Raw genomic sequence first — 24,040 nt, 5'->3', positions numbered from 1 at the left:
CCACAAAAGGTAGACAAGGAAAAAGGGGAACCAGGTAGAACCATGGAGCTGGAGACACCAGGTTTACTGGGGCTTTGGGATGAACATCAAGTGGATAAGGGAGAGAGGATTACCTGGGAGACCGGGAGACCGGGAGACAAGTAGACAGAAAAGGTAGTGGCTGCGGGTGAACAGGGGAGCAAGGGATAACACGTTGATGAAGAAGATGCAGGACCCTAGTCACATGGCCCACAGGACTTTGTCTGTCCCTATCCTGCCTGTGATTCATGGCTCCTTGAGTGTGACTTCTCCAGGATACTCGAAGTGGGGTGGGGGTGAAGGAGACAGAAGAGTCATGGTCAGGCTCAGGGTATCAAGCTGAAAGGAAGCCAGCAGGGTGGCCAGTAGAGCCTCAATTTGTCTCTCTGAGAGCAAGATGGGTGACAGCTCCACTTCCCATTTCCCATGGAAATATAATTGTCCCTGGTCCCTATGGCCCTTGTCATGCCTAAATTTGGCCAGTGCCCATCCCCTCCTGCACTGGTGGAGAGCACCTCTGCAAGTGCCCCAAGGTCAAACTGGACTCAAGAGCTTCTGAGGCAGCTGCCAACCAATGTGCAGAGAAACGTAAACACTGCACTGACCAAGGGGTCAGCACGCAGAACTGGCCCCAGAGGTGGCTTTCAAGGACGTGAAGAGGTGCAGGAACACAGAGCCAGAACTGCTGGGTCCAAAGGACACTGCTATCCTCCTGAGCTGTCACAGGTCTTCCTGGTTGGAGGCAATTGGGTCTAACCATCCTCCCCAGAACCACAGATACCCTCACTAAACCTGGGGAACAAAGGCATAACGGGTCCCAGGAGAGACACTTCCTCTGGGTGGCCACATGGGACAGCCAATGGATGCAGTGTGGACAATAACCTCCAATGCCTGGACTTCCTCCTAGTCTCCCAGCACCGTCTGCTGCCCTGGGCTCTGTGCCAGAGCCAGGGCCCTCACATGGAACCCCTCTGCTCAGGAGACCAAGCAGCCCAGGCCCCACCTGCCCAGACAGGCAGCCTCATCCCCCATCCTCCTCCAGCTGCCATGTCCAAGAAGAGCGCTCTCACTGGACGCTCCCGCAATGTGGAAAAGATGCCTCGCCCCAGGCCTCCCCTGGAGGTCACTGGAGGGAAAGACCTGCATCTGGAGCAGGTTCGAACCTCACAGCCTCAGAAGAGGAAGTGCAAGGCACCAGGCAACTCGAAGAAGAAAAGGAGGCTCTATGGACAGTAGGGCTGGTGGGTGGCCTCTGGGGTGGCAGCCCCTCAGGCGAGGTCTCACCCTTGCTTCATGATGCACACCCAGAGCTCCTCCTCACTCAGGATGGTTCCTGCCAGTCCTCGGGACAGGGAAGGGAAGGGGATTGGGAAGGGGGAGGGCAGAGGGAGGCTACTGAGAGGGAGGGGGCGGGATGTTCAAGCCTGGAGGGAGGTTGGACCTTGTTGGCCTCGTGTCACTGGGAATAAAGGCAGATTTGCAGGAAAAATCTTCTCAGGCTGCTGCTTCTGCTATAGTCTGTGTAGCACCATGCAGTGAGAACTGAGAGGAGGAGGTAACCGGAGATGCCAGGCACCAGGGTGCACAAGTGTCCGTCCACTGGGTCTTGCCTCTGGATTGAGGCTGGTCCTTCCACTGATCCTGGGAGAAAAGAGCCATCAAGCTCCCAGAACCCCACTCATCACCCCACTGAAAAGGGGTCACTTGGTTTAGGGGATCTTGTCCCTGTGCATCCCTTCACGATCTGTGTCCCTTAAACGTCTCTCTTACCAATCATCTGAGGGGCAAGCATGAAGAGGAATCACGAAGAGCCAAAGCGCATCTCCCTTGGTGTTGGCAGCTCTGAGGTCTGAGGACTGACTCTCAGATCTTAGTGTTAATTGCCCTGACGTTGAATGTAAGTGACCCTCAGCTCCTAGTGGTAGCAACTACCATGTTGCCTTCTTGTGATCAGTAGCCGGTCACTTCCAACACTTCCCTGGAGATCATCTGAGGGCCAGACCTAGCAGCTCCTGTAGCTCCCCACTGCTCTGGGTCACTTTTTGGGCTTGCCCCCCTCAGGTTGACCTGCCCAGTTTGCCAGTTTTCAGTGCAACCTACTTAACCTGTTCCAGTTGAGATGAGAGTCTGAATATACAAACTCTACCCCTCCCTGAGAGCCGTCATTAGGGCTCATGCTGCGGCAGAAGAGAAAGTGGTAAAGGGAAGGGTTGCTTAAGGAGGTGAAGAAGGAATCTTATTTGAATTATAAAGGTGGCCTCAGGCATGCACAGTGTTCTTCTGGATACCTGCAGCATTTCTCCATAAGCACAGGCAAGAGAATTTGCACACCAAACTAAGGGCCACTGAAGGGCCCCAAAGAGGTGGAGTCATCCAGAGCCACCCCACTGCAGGGTGGAGTCATCTGGGGAGGAGTTGTTATGGAAACAGAAGACTCCAAATAACTGTGAGGCATTTGTGGCAGCCGTGGCCACCACAGGCAGGGCCACGGTCTTTTACCCACAGTATTTCTGCTTAGGCCTGTGCAGGGGAGGGGCTCCTCACACACCAGACTGGGGACCACTGAAGGTCCCCAGAGGGGTGGAGTCATGTTGAGCCACTGCAGGGTGGAGTCATCTGGGAAGGACCTGCTACGGAAGCCAAAGGCTCCCAGTACTGTGAGGTGTTTGTGGCAGCCATGAGCATCACAGACAGAAGCACAATTTTTTAATATAGTTCTTGAGAATTTTGGGCCCTCTTATCTCATTTGGATGGAGAGCTGCTTTTAAGCCTCAAGCCTCTTGTGCCTTTAATCAGGTTTCTAGAAGTAAGCCTGGAAACAGTGTTATTTTTTAGAAGGCTTCTTTCTCCTCCCATGAATGATGCTGGACAGTGAGTTTGGACTGACCCCCAGCATGGCCATGGTCTTCCTGAGTATGTGGCCTGATGAGAGGACAAGGCCTGGCTTCTAGGAGAAGAAGTCACAGCGCCCTAGGGAAATGTCAACTGACACCACCAGCAAGACCCACTCCCCCATTTACTGATGTGCTCTGCTTTCTGACGTGACCACAGGGACTGGCCCCTTGTGCATGGATGCCCTTTGTTAGCTGCACCTTCATTGAAACTCAGTTGAAGAAGCTCCTCCTGGTCTCTCTGCACTGGGTAGGGTTGGTCAGAGTTACCTGTTTCCCGGGACCTTGGCCAGCCTGGGCCATGCCAGTCAACAGATGAGCCGTGGTCTGCTAACATCTTAAAATTTTTGCTTTAGCTCATTATAAAAAACTTTAGGAAGCCCTTCTCATGACACACATCACTCATCAAATCTTAGAATTCTAAGGTTTTCAGTAGACTTTCATAGACTTTGCCCCCATATCAGCAATAAATTCATAGACATAGGCAAAGAGGGCTGAACTGAGGGAAGGGGTCGAGAGAGATTCTGTAACATAGGGGGCAGTTAGGAGGAGCCTTAGGGACCGCCATCAAAGAGGAATTAGTTCCATGGAGTGGGTAGGAGGCCGCCTGGTTAGAGAGCTGTCTGAACAAAGCCATGAAGTCTCTCAACTCTCTTCAGAGCAAAAGAAAGCTACAATTTTTTTTTGCATGAGAAATTCATTGTGGGCTGGGGCTGGGGCTCAGAAGTAGAGTGCTCGTCTAGCAGGTGCAAGGCCCTGGGTTCCATCCTCAGCACCACATAAAAATAAATAAGTAAAATAAAGGTATTGTGTCCAACTACAACTAAAAATAAAAATATTTTTTTAAAAAAAATCATTGTGAGCACTTTTTTTTAAAGAGAGAGAGAGAGAGAGAGAGAGAGAGAGAGAGAGAGAGAGATAGTTTTCGGCAGACACAACATCTTTGTTTGTATGTGGTGCTGAGGATCGAACCTGGGCCTTACACATGCCAGGCGAGCACGCTACCGCTTGAGCCACATCCCCAGCCCCATTGTGAGCACTTCCCACCAAGTGGAATAGAAATCCTTAGGGTGTGGGCAGTAGTAGGGTGGTTTAGGGCTGGGGATGGGTGAGAAGGAGACATTAGAAGAGACAACTGAGAGATGAGTTAGCTTTTGGTCACTGTGACAAAATACCTGAGAAAATCAAGTTCAAAAGAGGAAATTTAACTTTGGGTCCTGGTTTCATGGTTTGTATCTTTGTTACATGGGAACTTGGACACATTGCTTCAGTCCAGTGGGAGAGCACCACACTGTCAGGAGCCGTGGTGAGAATTCCTCTTCACCTCATGGCTGCAAGGAAACAAATTGGAGGACATGGTCCTCTGCACATCAACAGCACCCCACCCTCATGACCTAACTTCTTTCCATTAGGCTCCGATACTCACAGTTTCTGTCACTTCCCATTAGTGGAGATAACACCTCTGAAGTGGGGGTTTAGGATGATCATGCTTTCCTAGGTTAATTTTTGGGGCTGTAACACCTGCTTCTGTTGAAACCACTGACTTCCCTTGGGCCTATACTGGTGTCTGATGAGTGACCTTTTGATGTCTTGGGGCTGACAACTGCACAACTGGATCACACCAATGCCACCACTTTTGGAACCTATGTCCTCTGAAGAACAATGAAGTTTGATTACTAATGACAGATATGACCTATTTCACCTCCAGTCACTTTCGTGCCTGCCTGAACTCTCCCCAGGTCTTTGTCCCATAAATAGCACTAAACCTTGGCCACCTTGTGATTAAATCATTGTTCTTTGCAAACCTCCCCATTTCAATGATTGGCAAGCCATGTGGTGCGTAGCTTCCTTTTTAAACTTTTTTTTTCGTCATTGATTCGTAGGAGAACCTGATTGGATTTGTGCCAGCCATGCTCAATATAGGTCAGGCTGAGGTCGGGGTTGTGTCACACACTGTGTCAGTGGGGGGTCTGTCTTGGGATGGAGTCAGGACCTCCAGGCTGTTTGGTCTCCAGTGAATGCACCCATCAGGGCTTAGAGGGGACAGAAGGGGTGTGACTTGGGTTATATTAGGGACTGTCTATAGTTGGGTCAGGCCCAGGTCAGGGACAGGTCACACGCTCCACTCTGCACTCTGGATGGTCAGGGGCTGTGGGGACCTGAGCTGAGCCAGACCCTGCCTCTGGCTGCTGCTGCTACTGCTGTCGCCCCTGAACCCTGAAGTTTCTGTTCCCACACCCCCAGCCCTGCACACGTACTGTGAGGGGCCAATGGGAATACCCGGGTACAGGAAGACCTGCAGCCAGTGAGCAGAGTTTTCAAGGAAGGTGTCATTTTTGCATTTATTTCTTATGCTTTTTCTTCATGTCTGACCATAAACTTCAGACTATAGGGAACTTATTTTATTTGCCACTGTCAGGAAAAAATATCAAATGGAGCAGAATTGGTTCTGGGCACTTGAAATGAAGCAAGAAGCCATTATTAATCAGATATCACTGGGAACCACAGCTCAACCTTTATCTGGGCTGCACCCCACCCCACCATGCTGACCCAAGTGGGACAAACTACCTGTTCCTGAAACACGATTAAACTCTTGATCTTCTGTACAAACCACTCCTTCCACAAAACTATACAGAGACTTAAATTGTACTCATGTCCCTTCCTACAAAATGGCTTAATTTTTCCAGCACAGCAGTCTTAATTCGTAACTCAGTGTTGTCATCCCCAAAGCCCTTGCTGTTAAGGCTCTCCATGCAGCCAGCATGCACTTGGGCAGGTGCCCAAGTTGTGGGTGTTGTCAGGTCTCCAAGGTGATTTGCACTGGCAACCCAACTCCACATTAAGTGCCTTCACCATTATCATACCATTTTTATTTTTTCCCTCAACACAGTGTTATTGAAATATTATTTACATACTATAAATCTCACTCATTACAAGTAGACAATTCAATGATTTTTGGTAAATTCATGGATTTGTGCAATAATCACCTAACTTGCTATCTTCACTCTTGCCTCCACTCCTAGAAAAATGCCAATATTTTTTAAGTCCTTTTTTTCCTATGAGCATTTCCTAGGCATTCCAGATAAATAAAACCACAGAATTTGTTGTCTTCTGCATCCAGCTTCCTTCACTTCACATAACCTATTTGAAGTTCTAGGCAGGTGCCTGTATTTTGTTTCTTTTTATTCCACCCCATGGTTGTATCACTCTGATATTTGTTTACCAGTTGACAAGAATTTGGTTGTTTGCAGTTTGCAGATGTTATGTACAATGTTGCTGTGAATATTCCTGTGAAAGTATTTGTGCAGACACCTGTGTTTTGATTTAACTATTTTATTTCAATTCTTTAGTTTACTTTCTTTTTGGACATGCAGTTTTGTTTTTCTTGGGTAGATTCTGAGAATTGAAACTGCCGGGTCATGTGGTAAGTTTTTGTTTAATATTTTATAAATTTCCAAACTGATTTCTAAAAGGTCTCTAATTTTACATTCCTGCTGAAATGTGAATGGGTTTCACTTTTTCTACATCCTTGCCAAGTTTTGATATTATCTCTTTTATCAGCCATTCAACTCAAATTAAGTGGTCTCCCATTTTAGTTTCAATTTGCATTTCCCTAATGCCTGATGATGTGGAACATATTTTCATGTGCTTCATTACCATTCACAAATCTTTTATTTTTCCAAATATATTAGTGTATATTAATTGTACTTAGACACATTCTCATTGTCAAACCCAGAAGCCTCTTAATCTTAAGCATCTCTTACTCTAATAAGGTGATAATTAAAATTAGCCATTGCACCAGTTTATTGATTAAATATTTAAAGGTAGTATTTATGTTACAATATCTTTTGATTTCTAGAATTTCCTTTTGACTCTTTCTTGGAGTGTCCATCTGCCTGTTGACATCGCCCACAATGTATTCATAATTATTTCAGATTCTTGATCTGAATTTTTCAAAATGCCCACTAAATCTAAGCCTGGTTTTGATGTTTGCTTTTCCTTGAAGAAATGTTGTCTGATTCTGTTTCTTCTTCTCCTTCCTCATCCTCTTCTTTTTTCTTCTTCTTCTTCATGTATACCTTGAAATTTTCTGTACAAAGTCAGATATGATCTGCTGGGTGAAAGGTTCATAAATGTGCAGTGTGATGTTTCGTGTTTATCTGGTGAGTAGTTAGGCTGTGTTTACTGTTTGACATTGCCATGGGTGTGACAGACTGTATTTCCTCTGGTGTCTTTATTTTTGTCTCCGCTCTGGCCTGTTAGTTTCCCAGATCCTTACTGATTATGGACTGAGACAGTTCCTTCCTCTCTCATTATACAGAATCCCTACTGAGGTGGTCCTGAGGTGAGCATGTGGGATAGGAAGAATTCCCTAGTCTTAGGATTAGACCTCGCAGTCTCACAGGGAGCCTGTGTCCTTTGGCTAAAACCTTCATGCACTCCCAACCATGATAGGGCAGGAATGAAAGAGGGAACAGGAGGTTGATGTTTGCCCCTCCAAGTCAGTTAGATGCAGATAAAATCATAAAGATCAGCTCTGGCATGACACTTTCTCTTGTAGCAGCTTTTATAGAGTAGAACTAATACTCTGGTAATAGTTCAGAATGGTTATTTTCCCCATGCCATTGCCACAAACAGGGGTAGTGTTTGATCCTCTGGTCTAAAGCCTGAGAACCTGACCAGGCTCCTGGAGGTAGTACTCTAGGGAGCGAGGGGCCCCAGTGCTCCCACGGCCTCTCTGGAGTTCAACTTCGAGTCTCCAGCAACTGCTCCACTGCAGTTTAGGTTTCCTCACCCAGCACTGGTGCCGGTGCCTGGTGTGTACGCCTCGGCTTCCCTTCAGGTAAGTCTTGAGTCTCCAGATAAGAATGTCTCTGCAAATGTGAGGGTCACAGTTTTCCTGGGGACCTCATTCTCTGAGGGATCTAAGAAGAGCTGTGGATGTTGCTGGTCCAGCCTTCCTGTTTTGAGAATGGGAGTGAGGACTTCCAAGCTCCTTCTGTTCCAGGCTGGAAGCAGCATCTCCAACTGACCGTGGCTCACTTCTTGCCCTCTGTAGCTCTTCTACAGTTGATCTTACAATGAGCAGTAGCCTGTGTCCTTGCACCACCTGTGAGGGTAGGGAGGCCCTGATCAAAGAATTTCAAATCCTTCCTCCTGATAATGCTCTCCCAATAGGGCTGCCTGAAACCCTGCTCCAGGCCCACCCAGCCACTCCCTCTCTTGAAGGCAGTATCTGGAGCTCACATTTGAGACGGGTCATAAAAAGTCTCTCCTGGGTGATTGAGGCTGGGTCAGGGCAGCCTACGGGAGAGGGGAAAAAAAGGCCTTCAAACTCTTTCAAAGTGGTATTGGGCTTACATTCCTCTGCCACTACTTGCTTCCTATAACATCTCAAGTAGTTTCTGAACCTTATATGCTTCAGCTCACCATTCAAAATAAATGACACTGAGTACTTAAGTTGCTTCACCTAAAGGAAAACCACTTGGGCTGAAGCTGATATTTGGTGGATCTGTTATGAGGACTAGGTGTGAGTTGAGATCTCTTGGTTTAGAGTGTGAGAATGCCCACAGATCAGAGAATCTCCCAGCCCCTGCAATAGGAAAGACAATGCCCGGGTCCCCAGCACCAGCCAGCCTGAGGTTTCCAGAGCACCAACAGAAGGTGGTACTCAGCACTGAACCACGCAAGCTCCCCTGACCCTGTGGAGAAGATGCATGGACCGCATGCTGTGCAAATAACTCATATGCAGACCATAGTTCTGAGCAGTCATGTTGGGTGAGATCACCTGTTTTGTTACCAGATGGAAAGCTCTTGTCTTCCACCTTCCATAGAGTATGGAGCTCCAAGACCCATCAAAGATGGTGGTTATACAATTATCCAGAGTTGTACTTTAGTAGAGGTGCTCTGGCCAAAGGCCAGGATTGTACTTAAAGCTCCTACAGTGTCTTCACACTGGAAAGGCCATTGCTGAGCCTTCAGAAGGTCAAAGACAGGGAAGTCCTATTGCTAATGTTCATGAGCGTTCATCCATTCTCCTGTCAGTAAGGGTCCAGGAAATTTGAGAAATATCAGGGTAGGAAACATTTACCACTGAAACCCATAAATGGTGTCCAGTTTATGTGACCATCTGCTAAATAAAAGCTCTCCCTTTCAACAAGGGATCTGAACATTGGGGTGGGTATTGTGAGGCCTCTGGGTTCCTGCTGGCTGCATCAAAACCTGTGTCCAGCGTATTTTTGGGAAAGACAGCCACGCTACTTTAAAACTTATTACTGGACCCCTAGTATAGGATCAGCTACATCAACAAGGTGACACTGGGATCCAACCCCAAGAGGCATGTGGACACAAGGGTAGGTGTACCCTGGACCTTAGACAACAGGTACCATGTTCATGGGTGACTGGGGCTGGGGAAGTGGACAGTGTACACATGCTGGAAGCATCCTGTAGATGTAGATGAAGAGCACACCAGGTGTCAAAAAGGGGGCAGAGCTCTGAAAATCGCTGCCTTATGAGGATGAGCTTTCAGTCTGGCATCAGGGCCTTCTCTCTGCTTCTTGACCAGATTCCAGCCCCCACCACCGAAATCTGAGAGACCTCTGGCTACAGGACAGCACCAGTCGTCATCCCTCAGGTCCACTGATTCCAACTATGTCTGGGTTGTATGGTAGAAGTGTATATAGCTTTTTACAAAATTGTTTTCAAAATATCTGCACCCGATTACATATCTACTGAGGGGAAGCACTGCCTCCCCACACTTGGACACCAGGTGTAAAGCCTGGCCTTCTCTGAGCAATCTGGTGCTCCCCAGGGTGGGAGCAGTCAGCCAGGGTGGACAGACCATGACTGCTGCTTAGAAAGCACCCTGGCTCCCCAACTTCCTCCTAGTCCACCCCATGGCAGTGCTTTCTGCCCAAGGGCCCCTTGGCTGAAGATTCCTAAGAAGACCCCTTCCTCTTCCTTCTGGAAGTCCGATGACCAAGTGGAAGGGAAAGGAGAGCACTGAGGGGCAGAAGGAGCCCAAAGGGCAGCACAGCCAGAGGCACAGGAGGATGAGTCTTTTATTTGGGTTGGTTTGCTGCACTTGGCTTGGGGAGTGGCAGACGATGGACAGGGAAGCTGAGGAAAGGAGCTGTTTAGATCAACAGTGGACTTGAGAGAGAAGCTGCAGCAAGAGGCTGGGGGCCTGGGCAGAGGAAATGTGTAGGGCCCTGACAGTCACCCAGGGACCTGCTGCTGTAACATGAGGATGAATGGCAGAAGGAGCCAGGTCTGTGTGCACATGAGCGTGTTCCAGGGCCCGGGGCAGCCGGAAGCTCTCAGAGGCTGGGATGGAAAGTCTGTGGGAGGAGGGTCGGGCAGAGGGTCTGGCAGAGAACTCCGCTTCCTGACTTTACTGATCCAGTCAATGAAGTAGGCAACCCTGGTGAAGATGCTGGGGTAGATAGGATGCCTGCAGTCCAGGCCCCAGCTGGCCAGTCCTACCAGGACCCAGGCATGGGGGCCATAGCAGACAAGAGGACCCCCAGAATCACCCTGAGGAAAGAGAGAGAGGAGTTAGTATGGGGGCTGAGTGGGGGCAGAAATACCAGGTGACATCGTTGGACACCCTGGGCTGCCACTATCTGAATCAGGGCCCTAGTGAAGGCCAATCCGTTCAAGCCCCCAATGAGGGGCACCAGAATGAGGCAGCAGGAAGCTCCTGAGATGACCCTCCCAGTGGAGATCATGTTCCAAATCCAGCAGTACATAGCCCCTCCCTCTCGCCCCCATGCCTGAGCTCCTGGTGGCCCAGGGCAGCACACATTGTGAGGCCGGGGTGGACAGCTCTCTGGACAGAATGGCCTAGAGCAGGCCGGGTCAGCTGACACCTCTGTGCAGACCCTGGCTCTGTGAACCCTGAGCAGCAGGGAGCACCCGTACTGCCTTTTTCTTCACTGAGTATCCAACTTGCTAGAATTTTGTAGGAACAGAATCACACAAGTTGTACTCCTATTTTTATCTGGTGTTTTCACTAAAGATTGTTTTCTTCTATTTCTATTTCTTTTTTTCAGTCCTGAGGATGAAAAACAAGAGCCTCATATGTGGCAGGCCAGTATGCTATTACAATCATTGAGCCCCAGGACAGTTATTTAGTAGTACACCTGGGTAGCTGTGTGCACCATAGCTTATTCCTGTTTATTGCTGAGTAGTGCACTAGTGTAGGGATATTGTTTAGTTTATTTGTTCATTAGCCTGCTACTGATCTTTTAACTTTTTCTTGGTTTTGAACTATTACCCAAGAAACCTGCTGTGAATTGTCTTGTAGTCATATAGATGTCTTTCTTGGACATCTACATGTCTTGCTTTCACTTCTCCTGGGTAAATACCTAACATTACTATGTCTGAGTTGTATGGTAGAAGTGTATATAGCCTTTTACAAAATTGTTTTCAAAATATTTGCACCAGATTACAATGCTACCATTTGGGTATGTTGAGGGTTCCAGGTGCTTCACATCCTCATCAACAATTGATGTGGCCAGTCATTTGAATTCAGCCATTTAATTAATGTGTAGAGGCATCTCACTGGTGTTTGAGTTTGTATTTCTCCTGTGCCTGACAATATTGAGAGGTTTTTTCATTTGCTTGTTTGAGATCTAAATGAACTCTCTGGTAAAGGGTTTATTTCAATCTTTTCAAATATTTCCATTTTGAAATAATGTGGGATTAGGCTAGATTTGCAGGATACTATAGAGGATCTACATATCCTGCACCTAGCTTCCTCTAGTGTTAACATCTGACATAACCATGGTACAAATACTTAAACCAAGGAAGTAGAGATGGTACAATATTATTAAATAAATATCCAGATTTCACTATGAACAAATATCCTTATTCTTTTTTTAAATTTTTTTTCTTAGTTGTAGTTGGACACAATATGTTTATTTTCTTTATTTTTATGTGGTGCTGAGGATTGAACCCAGCTCCTCACACACACTAGGTGAGCACTCTACCACTGAGCCTCAGCCCCCAAATATCCCTATTCTATTCCAAGATCCAATCCAGGATCCCATATTATCTTTAAATACCAAGTTTTATTAACCTTCTTCAGTCTCATTCATTCCTTCTTTTCTATAACACTGGCATTTTTGTATACTACCAACCAGATATTAATATTATTTTTTATTACCAGGGACTGAATCCATGGGCTTTTCACGACTGTTCCACATCCACACTTTCTTTTATTTTTAATATGAAAACAGTCTCCCTAAGTTGCAAAATGTCTCACTAAATTGCTGAGGCTTGGCATGAATTTGCAGTCAACCTCCTGAACCACTGGGCTTACAGGTGTATTCCAACACACCAGGTGACCAGATGCCCCCCAATTGTGGCTTACCCTTTATTTTTTGATGATTAGACAGCGGATATGAACTTACAGTAAAAACCCTGGGTACAAATATAATGTTAAAATACAGAAGAAAGCCAACTGTAAATCCTGTCTGCAGAAAATTCAGAATCAATTCCAAAGACTAAAAGGAAATCTGCTGGTTAGGGACAAGAAGGGAATGGAGAGTTGTGGGGAGGGCTGGTAACAGGTTGCATCAACGTCAGAAAAGTCATCATGCTGTACACTTACAAATAACTCATCCTGTGTATACGCTACGCATCAAAGTTTAAAACAGGCAACTAAAATGGATACTGTTTGAGGGTCCTCACAGCAGACAGCTTTGTGCTGGGATGGGCTGAGAAAGGTGCTGGTCTGAAGGAAGACTGATGAGGAATAGAGCCCACGGAAAATATGTAGAAGGAAGGAAGCAAGAAGTTTGGGGTCTCCACCAAGACAGTTGAGGCCAACACAGGCCCCCCAGGGGAAACTGAGGCCAGCAGAACAGGCAAGAGAGCAGCAGAGCCCGACCTTACTTACTTGGCAGATGGCCTTTCCTGTTGAGAAGTCCCACACACACAACATCTCCTCCTGCACAGAGTAGTTCCTGCCTTCTCCAGGTGTTTGCCCATAGAAGGTATTGCAGATCGTGCTATTCATAAGACTCACCTTAGCTTCCTGGAGAGAGTAGGGCGGTGACAATGGCTCTGTGAGAATGAGAAGGAGGTGAGTGACATGCACTGTGCCTTAGCAAAGAAACCCAGACGACTCAGAACCCCCACTCTGCCTGACGCTCACCACTACTCTCAAGCATGGGTTTCAAACCTTGGTTCAGTCTTCCATGCTAAGCCTCCCACCTTTTTCTCAAAGCTGTCCACATACTTAGCCTATTCCTCCAATAACAGAACAACCTTTCCTATTCTACAAAGTGGCAAATCCCACTAATTATGTGACTCCACTCCCTGGAATTCAGCGACCATTCACTCACCCACCTATCCTCTCATGAACCATTCAGTCTACTCTCTACCCATCCATTACTAACCTTTTTGCCATCTCTTTATCCACTGACCTGCCCACCCACACATCCACGCATTCACCCATTCCTCCATCCATCTACCCATCTTCCCACACTCATTTTTCCATCTACTCTCATCAATCTCTCCATTCTTTCTTCCTTCTCCCCATCCACTAACACATACAACCACCCATCCACCAACTTCACCCATCCATCCATCCATCCAATCATCTTCCCATCCAATTCCACATTCATCCTCCCATCTGTCAATCCATCCATCCATCCTCTCACCCAATCACTTATCTATTCACTTGTCCTTGTGCTAGGCATATTTTGCACACTGAGGTATAGGTTGACATTTTGAGTTGGAAGAGACAGAGCAAGTAAGGTAAATGAACAAATTGTTAAGTGCTATGGACCAAAGAGAACAGGGAGATGACAGTAGGGATTGCCTATTTCAAAATAGCTCACATGATCGAGTAAAGCTGGGAGTAGCTGAGCTGAGCTGTAAATGTCAAGAAGAAAGAAGTAATGCAAAGAGCAGAGGGGAAGGAAAGCTAGGCAGGGAAAATAGCAAAGCAAATGGTCTAGGGATGGAGGTGGCCTTGCTCAAGGAGGGGCAACGTGGACAGTGCTGCTAGTTATCAGATATGTGAGGGATGCAGGAGGAGCTGAGCAGAGAGGGGGCAGAGCACTGGTACTATGTACAGCCTTAGAGCCAAGGTGGGGAGTTTACATTCCATTCTATGTGCCCATAATAGGACACCATGTGGGGACTTGAGTAGAAGTACACAGGATGGAAAATGGGAGAGAAATTTGGAGTCAACAGGCAGGAAACAGTGATTTACTGTGCCAGGGTGGAAAAGAGCAGTGGCGCTCCTACCAGGTGCCTTGGGACACTGTCTGGAACATTAAAACAAGACTTGGATCTTGCCTTCAAGGAAGAACCAGAATGTGTTTCTACACATATGTATGCTGGGGGCTGGCCATCCCATGACTAGGGAGTGTTCCCAACACTGGGTGGGCAGGTATTAGGCTTGTGGGCAGAGCACTCACTGAAGACATGTTCTGTCCAAAACACCTATAACACCTCTGTTGAGAGACACGGAACCAAATGCTGACCCCATGGATGATTACAAATTTGTACTGTTCTTTCTTTCATTGAAAATACACCAGAAGCATTTCCCCAAACCATCAACAATCCTTTCTTTATTGAATCATCCAGGCATAAGCCTTTGTCTATAATTCTCTTCTTTCAATCTGACAAGGCAACACAAAACCCCAAAGCTTTCTTCATTATGCAGTTCACATGACAAGAATATGAAGTGGACAAGATAAGAGCTAGGTGAGCTCATAGACATTAACCATTCCTAAATTGGGACCACTCTGACTTCATCATGCAGGCTCTGGGGTCAGATGCCACATGTGACTTACCACTTTTCCCAAGCACCTTTCCAAGGATTCTCAAAGGCCTGTGTGTTTAAAGTTTGGCCCCAACCCATGACACTATTGGGAGGTGCTGGAATCTTTAAGGAATGGGGTGTACAGGAGGAGGGTAGGTCACTGGAGGTGTGCCCTTAGAGGGGATGTCAGGAACCCGGCCCCTCCTCTGGCTCTCTGCTTCCTGGGCAGCACTGCTCCATAACTTGCTCAGGATGTAACGTCATCCCCATGTAACATCATAAACCATGAATCAAAATAAGCCTTTCCTCTTTTTCAGTAATTATCTCAGGCAAGTTTGTTTTGCTTTGTTTTTACAGTAATGGAAAGCCAACTAACAACCTGGAATGGAACAGCCCCCAGGAACAGCTTTTGAGTTCATTCAAGTCATCCCAAACCTTGGCTGATTAAACACTCGAATCAAAAGCCACAAAGACTCAAACAACCCAGATTCTTGATTCCAGTTGTTAAGGATCCCCAGATATTCAGGGACTGGGCCACATGGAACTCTGAAGCATAGAATCATACACTTTCAGAATTAAAAGGGATGAAGCACTTGCCCGGTCCTCATCTGAGAGATCATGGAAATGAGGCACCGGGGGGTCAAGTCCAGGGGCTTCAGAAACCAGCCTGGGCCTCTTGCCTGGCTGAGCCACCCCTCTCCTGTTGCCCCGATGCTTCCTCCTGTCCTTCATTTCCCTTCCTGCCTCTCCCAGGCCCCCTCACTCTTCTCGGAGAGCCTTCCCCAGCCAGTTATCCAACAGGACGTTTGACTGGGCAGCTGCATGTCTGCACGTGGGAGACAGACAGGAACCACATAGGGTGTGAAGTTCACAGGCAGGTGCAGCTGCAACATGGCAATGTCACTCCCGAAGACATAGAGCTTCTCAAAGTCTGGATGGGTGATAATCTGGTTCACGAGCATCTTCTGGGTGTGCTGGGTGTGCTGGTACAGCTGGGTGTTCCCCAGGAGGACCTCATAGTCCTGTGGTGCCTGGGATTTGCTGGAGGAGGAAGGGCCCATTATCTGGGGCCCCACTCTTCCTGCATCCTCATCCCACTGCCCACACTGCTCTGGACCCCTCCTCCCTGCCCTGATTCCAGGCAGCTTTGTCTCCTCCCTTCTAACACTCAGGAGCCTTCTCGCTCTGGGTTGATGAACACTCAACTCACAACCTCAGGACGGAGGGCTTCCCACCACCTCCTAGACCTGGAGGAGCTGAGAATCCTGGTGCTGGGAGGGTACTAATGGGTGCCTCAGATCAAACCCTCTTACTTTCCTAGGAGGAGCTCTGGACCATTACCAGTGTTATGGTTCGGACCTTAAATGACTCCCAAAAGTTCATGTGCAAAAGGCTTGGGTGCTGGTCTGTGGCACTATCAGGAGATGGCAGAACGTTTAAGCAGCAGAGCCTAGGAATTGGGGGTGTGCTCTGGACGTGATGTTGGGACCATGTCCCCCCATTTGCTTCCTTGCTGCCATGAGGTGAAAAGGACTCCTCCACCATGTGCGCCTGCTGTGGCATACTGTTCTCCCACAGGCCTGAAGCAATGTGTCCAGCATGTAACAGAGGTACAAACCTGTGAAACCAGGACCCAAAGTAAAATTTCCTCTTTTTAATTTGATTTTCACAGGTATTTTTTCACAGTGACAAAAAGCTAACTCATACATCAGTCGTCTCTTCAAATATCTCCCTCTGACCCAGGCATAAACAACTCTACTACCCACTCCCTCAGGGTTTCTTTTCTACTTGGTGGTAAGTGCTCACAACAAATTTCTTATGCAAAAAAAGAGTGCACAAAATTGCAGCTTTCTTTTGTTATGATGAGAACAAGAAACATCATGGTTTTGTTCACACTGCTCTCTAACCAGGAGGGCTCCTACCCACTCCACAGACCTAATTCCTCTTTAGTGGCAGTCCCTACAGCTCCTCATACCCACTCCCTAGGTGAGAGCATCTCTCGACCCCTTCCCTCAGTTCAGCCCTCTTTGCCTATGTCTATGAATTTATTGCTGATATGGAGGCAAAGTCTATGAAAGTCTACTGAAAACCTTAGAATTCTACGATTTGATGAGTGACGTGTGTTATGAGAAGGTCTTCCTAAAGTTTTTTGTAATGAGCTAGGACAAAAATTTTAAGATGTTAGCAGACCATGGCTCATCTGTTGACTGGCATGGCACAGGCTGGCCAAGGTCCCAGGAATCAGGAGACTCTGACCAACCCTACCCAGTGCAGAGAGACCAGGAGGAGCTTCTTCAACTGAGTTTCAATGAAGGTGCAGCTAACAAAGGGCATCCATGCACAAGGGGCCAGTCCCTGTGGTCACCGTCAGAAAGCAGAGCACAACAGTAATTGGGGGAGTGGGTCTTACTGGTGGTGTCAGTTGACATTTCCCTAGGGCGCTGTGACTTCTTCCCCTAGAAGCCAGGCCTTGTCCTCTCATCAGGCCACCTACTCAGGAAGACCATGGCCATGCTGGGGGTCAGTCCAAACTCACTGTCCAGCATCATTCATGGGAGGAGAAAGAAGCTGTCTAAAAAATAACACTATTTCCAGGCTTACTTCTAGAAACCTGATTAACCTCATAGGGGGACCAAGAGCCAAAAGCAGCCCTCCACCCAAAGGAGTCAAGAGGGCCCAAAGCTGTCAAGAGGCACTTGATAAAAACTTGTGCCCCTGCCTGTGATGCTCATGGCTGCCACAAAGGTCTCACGGTACTCGAGCCTTTTGTTTCCATACAGGTCCTCCCCTGATGATTCCACCCTGTAGTGGAGTGGCTCTAGATGACTCCACCCCTTTGGGGCCCTTCAGTGGTCCCCAGTGTGATGCCCAAGGAGCCCCTCCCCTGCCTGTGCCTATGGAGAAAGACTGTGGGTATCTGGAAGGACACTGTGCAGGCCTGAGTTCACCTTTTTAGTTCAAAAAAGATTCCTTCCCCATCTCCTGATGCAGACAGTCCCTCTACCACTTCCCCTTCTGCCACAGCATGAGTCCTAATGAAGGCTCTTAGGGATGGGTAGAGCTTATGTTCATGACTCTCATCTCAACTGGAGCAGGTCAAGTTGGTTGCACTGAAAACTGGCAAACTGGGCAGGTCAACCTGAGGGTGGCCAGCACAGAGAGTGACCCAGAGCAGTGGGGAGCTACAGGAGCTGCTAGGTCTGGCCATTAGATGATCTCCAGGGAAGTGTTGGAAGTGGCTGGCTACTGCTCCCAGGGCAGCAACAGGAGAGCTGCTACCACTAGGAGCTGAGGGGCCCTGACATTCAACATCAGGGCTGTTCACACTACAATCTGACAGCCACCAGTCTGTCAGTCCTCAGACCTCAGAGCTGCCAACACCAAGGGAGATGCACTTTGGCTCTTCGTGATTCCTCCTCGTGTCAGGCCCTCAGATGATTGGTAAGAGAGATGTTTAAGGGACACAGATCGTGAAGGGATGCACAGGGACAAGATCCCCTAAACCAAGTGACCCCTTTTCAGTGGGGTGATGAGTGGGGTTCTGGGAGCTTGTTGGCTCTTTTCTCCCAGGATCAGTGGAAGGACCAGCCTCAATCCAGAGGCAAGACCCAGTGGACGGACACTTGTGCACCCTGGTGCCTGGCATCTCCGGTTACCTCCTCCTCTCAGTTCTCACTGCATGGTGCTACACAGACTCTATAGCAGAAGCAGTAGCCTGAGAAGATTTTTCCTGCAAATCTGCCTTTATTCCCAGTGACACGAGGCCAACAAGGTCCAACCTCCCTCCAGGCTTGAACATCCCGCCCCCTCCCTCTCAGTAGCCTCCCTCTGCCCTCCCCCTTCCCAATCCCCTTCCCTTCCCTGTCCCGAGGACTGGCAGGAACCATCCTGAGTGAGGAGGAGCTCTGGGTGTGCATCATGAAGCAAGGGTGAGACCTCGCCTGAGGGGCTGCCACCCCAGAGGCCACCCACCAGCCCTACTGTCCATAGAGCCTCCTTTTCTTCTTCGAGTTGCCTGGTGCCTTGCACTTCCTCTTCTGAGGCTGTGAGGTTCGAACCTGCTTCAGATGCAGGTCTTTCCCTCCAGTGACCTCCAGGGGAGGCCTGGGGCCAGGCATCTTTTCCACGTTGCGGGAGCGTCCAGTGAGAGCGCTCTTCTTGGACATGGCAGCTGGAGGAGGATGGGGGATGAGGCTGCCTGTCTGGGCAGGTGGGGCCTGGGCTGCTTGGTCTCCTGAGCAGAGGGGTTCCATGTGAGGGCCCTGGCTCTGGCACAGAGCCCAGGGCAGCAGACGGTGCTGGGAGGCTAGGAGGAAGTCCAGGCATTGGAGGCCATCGTCCTCACTGCAGCCATTGGCTGTCCCATGTGGCCCCCCTGAAGAAGTGGCTCCTCTGTGACCACCAGCACCTTTTCCCCTCAGGTTTAGGGAGGAGGATTTGTGGTTCTGGGGTGGATGGTTGGACCGGATGGCCCCCAGTGAGGGAGACACTTGACAGCTCGGGAGGATAGCAGTGTCCTTTGGACCCAGAAGCTCTGGCTCTGTGGCCCTGCGCCTCTTCACATCTTGGGAAGCCACCTCTGAGGGCCAGTTCAGCGTGCAGACCCCTTGGTCAGTGCAACATTTACGTTTCTCTGCACCTTGGCTGGCTGCTGCCTCGGAAGCTCTTGAGTCCTGTTGGGACATAACATGACCTTGGGGCACGTACAGAGGTGCTTCTCCACCAGTTCAGGAGGGGATGGGCACTGGCTAACTCTTCTTTATGCATGATGAGGGCCAGAGGGACCAGGGACAATTATGTTTCCACGGGAGATGGGAAGTGGAGCTGTCACCTGTCTTGGTCTCAGAGAGGCAGACTGAGCCTCTACTGGCCACCCTGCTGGGCTTCCTTTCAGCCTGATACCCTGAGCCTGTCATGACTTTCCTGTCTCCTTCCTTTTCCCCCCACCTACGTCCTCTGTCCTGGAGCATTCACACTGAAGGAGCCATGCGTCACAGGCAGGATAGGGATAGATATCTGCCATATCCACTTGGTGTCCTTCTCCAAGTCCCGGTAAACCTAGTGTCTCTACCTCCATAGTTCTACGTGATGCCCCTTTCTGCTGCTCTACCTTTTGTTTCTTCCCAGTCCCTGGTGCTCCTGGTGTCCCTGCACCTGTTCATCAGGTGCCCCTGCCTCTCTTGGATAACTGGTGTACCTCCTGCCTCTGGTCTGCTGAGAGACCCCACTTCCCCCTCTACCTGGTCAGGGGTAAGTCCTGCCTCCTGCTCCAGCTCTTGTGTTAGGTCCAAAATATTTATATACGGTTCAGAGCAAAGTAATTCTTCCAGGAACTGGGGGTGAATCATGGTCTCCACCTGGGAAGAGAAGGAAGACATTGTGAGTGACCCTGGTGGGAAATGGCCCCAAGTCAGGAAGGCTTCTTGGAGAACAGGAAGCAATGATGATCCCATCCTGTTCCCCACCACGGGGTTGTTAAATCCCAACCACCAGCTACACACATGTTCAGAAGCACACACACACACACACACACACACACACACAAACACACACATACACAATGTTGGGAGTCTAAGCTCCATTCTATGGGTCCTGAAACCTTGTGGACACCAAGATTGTATCCCCGCCCACCTGGTTAACAAAGTCCTCATCAACATAGCTCAGTAGACTTGGATCTGGGTATAAATCGACGTCCGTTGGCTGTTGCTCCAGTCCTTCCTCTCCCAGATTTGCAGCAAGGTCTCCTGTGGACAAGTAGAAGGGCTCCCACATGCCAAAGTTGGTAGGCCCAAATAGCTCATCCATGATGTCCGTGAGCTCTTGGATGGCTTCAGGTGGGATCTCCTCAGGCGCCTTGGTCTCGCATGCCTTAGTCTCTGGTGCCTTGCATTTGGCTGCCAATGAGCAGGCAGGCTGTGCTTTAGCGGTGGTCTTTCTGGAGGCGCACCCTAGGACAGGGAGGACCGGGACGGTGCATGGCTGGGGGATCCAATGTCTCCCAAACACTTGGTAGTAGGCAGGGTTCAGGGGACCTAACCTGGTCTGCCATGCATTGGGACAACCATACGAGGACCCAAGGAAGGTACCAGTGCACCAGTTGCAACATCTAGGAGAGTCACGTGGGAGGAAATTCTGAGCCACTGATATTCCACACACCCTGCCTAGCCAGACCCAAGTCCCCAGCAGATGGTGTGTTGGTTCTTTAGACAGTCAGGGGAGGAGAGGAGCTACGTACTTGGCCCAGTCAATATGCAATCCAACAAAATGGGTGGCAGGGATCTCAGGTGATAAGGGGGCTGTTCTACTTGCAAGACCAAATCCCCCATACTGAAGGAAATGTTCTTATTTGGGACAACAGCCTCCTCTGGCCCTTGGCACCCTTTGGACACTATCATGGGTTCTTGTGGGAAAGTGGGGACCCTACCTGGCTGTTGCACAGCCTTAGGGGCTGGGGGCCTTGGTAGATCCCTCCTTGGAGGTACAGGAGGAGGTCGGCACTGGAAGACCCCTGACAACTGCATGCTTGGATCCTCCATCTCCTCTGTGGCCTCAAACTCCATGTACCTAGGTGGGGTTTGGGTAAGGGAGGCACAGGCTGAGCTGAGAATCAGGTGAGACATACCAGGCAGGTGCAAGCCCCATACCAGGCAGGAGCTGGTGGCAGGGATGTGGAGCTGTGTCCTGCCTACAGTGTGCCGGCCAGTCCCAGGAAGGAGGTGCTACTAAGGAAGAACCACAGTTCTGCGGAAACACTACATCAGTCAGAACCTGAAGGGAATCAGATCTGAGGGACCCAGGTAGGGTCCCTAGGTGACCCTTGTTCTGGCTCTCTCCTGATTCTGCCAGGAACCACACAGGCCAGGTAAGTGCCAGAAGCTGGTAGGGATGCGATTTATCTCAGGGAACACCGGGGATCCTTATCCAATTCAGGCATACTGAGGCGGGGACCATGGGCCCTGGAAGGATCTCCTGGGAGACCAAAGGACAGGAGAGGTCATGTGAAAAATGGAAACTAAACTGAGAACATTGGGTTGCTTCCAGTGAGGGCTGTTCTTTTCCTTCTCTTCCCTTGTTAGAATGGCCAGGATTATATAGAGAAAGGCCAGTAAAGTGCAGAGATATGTCCTAGGGGCATCTGACGTGCTGACTGCCCTGACCATGCGATCCCCACTGCCACCCTCTTCTGGAACATCAGGTTGAAGTAGTGGCCACTTTCATGAGTTATAATCGATCCCACTCTGTAAAGAGGTGCCACTTCCCAGGCAGGTGGCCTGTGTGAGCCGAGAGCAACTTTTCACCTCTGCAGAGCCAACAAAGCACAAGGAGACCCTCTGGCTGAGCTGGTTACTCCTCCCCATCCTGACCCTGCACCTCAAGGCAGGGTTGGGATCAGGAGTATGGAGGCTGCAGTTTCTGGGATTGTTGCAGAGGGAATGTCCAGGCCTCCAGCTAGAGGAGCCGCTATCTGGAGAGCCTGATGCCTCCGAACCAACACGTAGGTAGGTGACAGGCCCTGACTGACCCTGCTGTGCAAACCATGATCCTCCAGCACTCAGGTCTGGGTCCTGAAATCTGACTCACTTTTCTGCAGTCTCATAGAAGGCCATCCGGTCAAAGTTGCTAGTGCACTGCCATTCCTGCAAACCCTTCCACAGGGCCTCCTCCATGGTGATGGTGGGCTCCAGTTCAGAGAGAGACCGAAGCACTGGGCTGGAATTCATTGGGATCAGTCAGGGTCCACAAGGTCACCCTCCGCTCTCATCTTCCCAACGTTCCCTCCTACCTGTGTTACATCTGCCCCATCATGTTCATCTTAAAGCATTAGCATTTAGACTCCGGGACACTGTTCCTTATGCCAAACATTAACACCAAGGTCTGCATTGGCCTTGATTTTACTTGGGTTCTTCAGTGGTGTGGTGTACGAGGTGCTGAATGACTTTTCATCCTCCAGATCCACCTGTCGAAGTCCTGACCCCCAATGTGGTGCATCTGGAGACAGGCTTGAGTGTTTAGAGAGTTAGACGAGACCCGAGGGAGGGGCTTCATGAGAGCATCAGTGGTCTTCCTGGAGAAGGCAGAGACACTGAAGTGATGTGCGTCAGGTGAGGGTGCAGGGGAGCCAGCCATCTTCTCTAGCAAGGAGAAGAGAGAGGCCTCATGGGACTCTGGGTCAGGCACCCTTCCTGTGGGACTCCAGACTCCATAACTGTGGCAAAGGAACGTGTGGGGTTTCCTCTACCCAGTCTATGGCATTCAGTGTGGCAGCCCAAGCTAACAGAGACCATGCAAAGAGTGGCCTGGGAGCAGGGCTACAAACTGGGGCCAAGATGAACATCCCCATCCAGAATCCAAAGAGAGCTCCCCCATGAGTGCCACGTCACCACAGGATCCTTGGGGTTCCAGGACAATGTGTGTGGGTGTGTGCAGTGTTCAGCCTTGGGGCCAGTACCCCTAAACCCACTTGTCCTTGTGATGTCCTTTGTGCCAGGAACAATCAGGTCCATGGTGGAAGGTGAAATTGCTGGGGGAGGGACCATCTTATGGAGTGAGAAAGGCAACTCCAAATCCTGGCTCACGTTAGCTCAGGAACCTTCTCTGACCTTGAGTCTTCCGTGTGATGGAGAAGATTATTGGAAACAAAGATTGCTGCACTCACAGGACTCTGATGGGCACCTGGGATGAGGCACATTTCATCTACTGGTGCAAGATCAATGTTCCTGGGGATGTTGGTGTCTCAGCTCGGCCCCCACCCTCAGGACCTCCCTTCCACTTCTCTAACATCCCAGCCTCCTTTGTCCATCCCATGCTTTTCCCTCTGTCAGAGGTCCAGGAGGAGTTCTGGGTCCCTGGGAAGAACACTCACACAAGGAAGCAAGAAAGTGCTTCCACATCTGGAGTCTGAGGAAGGTGCCTGCGGACCAAGGTCTTGAAACGCTGCCAGCGCCTGAAATCTTCATAGTTGCTCTGAGGTCCACTGGAGTCATCTGGTGGCACCGCAGCCTGGAAGGTGGGCAGTGTGCCCTCCCCATACACTCCATCTGGTGATTGTTGGGCGTTCACTGGGAAGACGATGGGGGCCAGGTGGGCAAATGGTGGTGGTGCTGGAGGGTGAAGGCCCAGGTGCCAGTGGATCCCATGGATCTGGATCCCTCCACTGGCTGAGGCAGGCACAGTGGTCCTCAGGACGGAAGGTGCCACGAGGAATGGAGAAGGAATCTCCACACCCCCACAGAAGGCCCCTGGGGCCCTCCAGTTGTGGGGTGCCTGAGTGTGGGTAATGTTTTGAATATGAGGAGGCCCTGCTGGCCTCAGTTGTGGCCCTTGTTGTCCAAGGGTGGACTGCCCTGGC

At 49.6% G+C, this 24,040-nt stretch overlaps 1 protein-coding gene across 1 annotated transcript; it reads right to left on the bottom strand.

Annotated features, from left to right (window-relative positions):
* Nucleotides 1-264: 264 nt before the first annotated feature.
* LOC308632015 (putative serine protease 47) lies at nt 265-15,752 on the bottom strand (the record flags this gene model as incomplete). The annotated part of the gene is made up of 4 exons (XM_081263676.1): nt 265-357; nt 10,302-10,445; nt 12,814-12,980; nt 15,455-15,752. 4 exons carry the CDS (start codon nt 15,750-15,752, stop codon nt 265-267), a joined length of 702 nt encoding a protein of 233 aa, XP_081119802.1.
* Between the last annotated feature and the right edge of the window lie 8,288 nt (nt 15,753-24,040).

Source organism: Spermophilus citellus, assembly GCF_964194105.1.
Source record: "Spermophilus citellus genome assembly, chromosome: 12".
NCBI classification, from domain to species: domain Eukaryota; kingdom Metazoa; phylum Chordata; class Mammalia; order Rodentia; family Sciuridae; genus Spermophilus; species Spermophilus citellus.
Note: the sequence above shows the minus strand (reverse complement) of the source record. Positions and strands in the feature narration are given on the sequence as shown.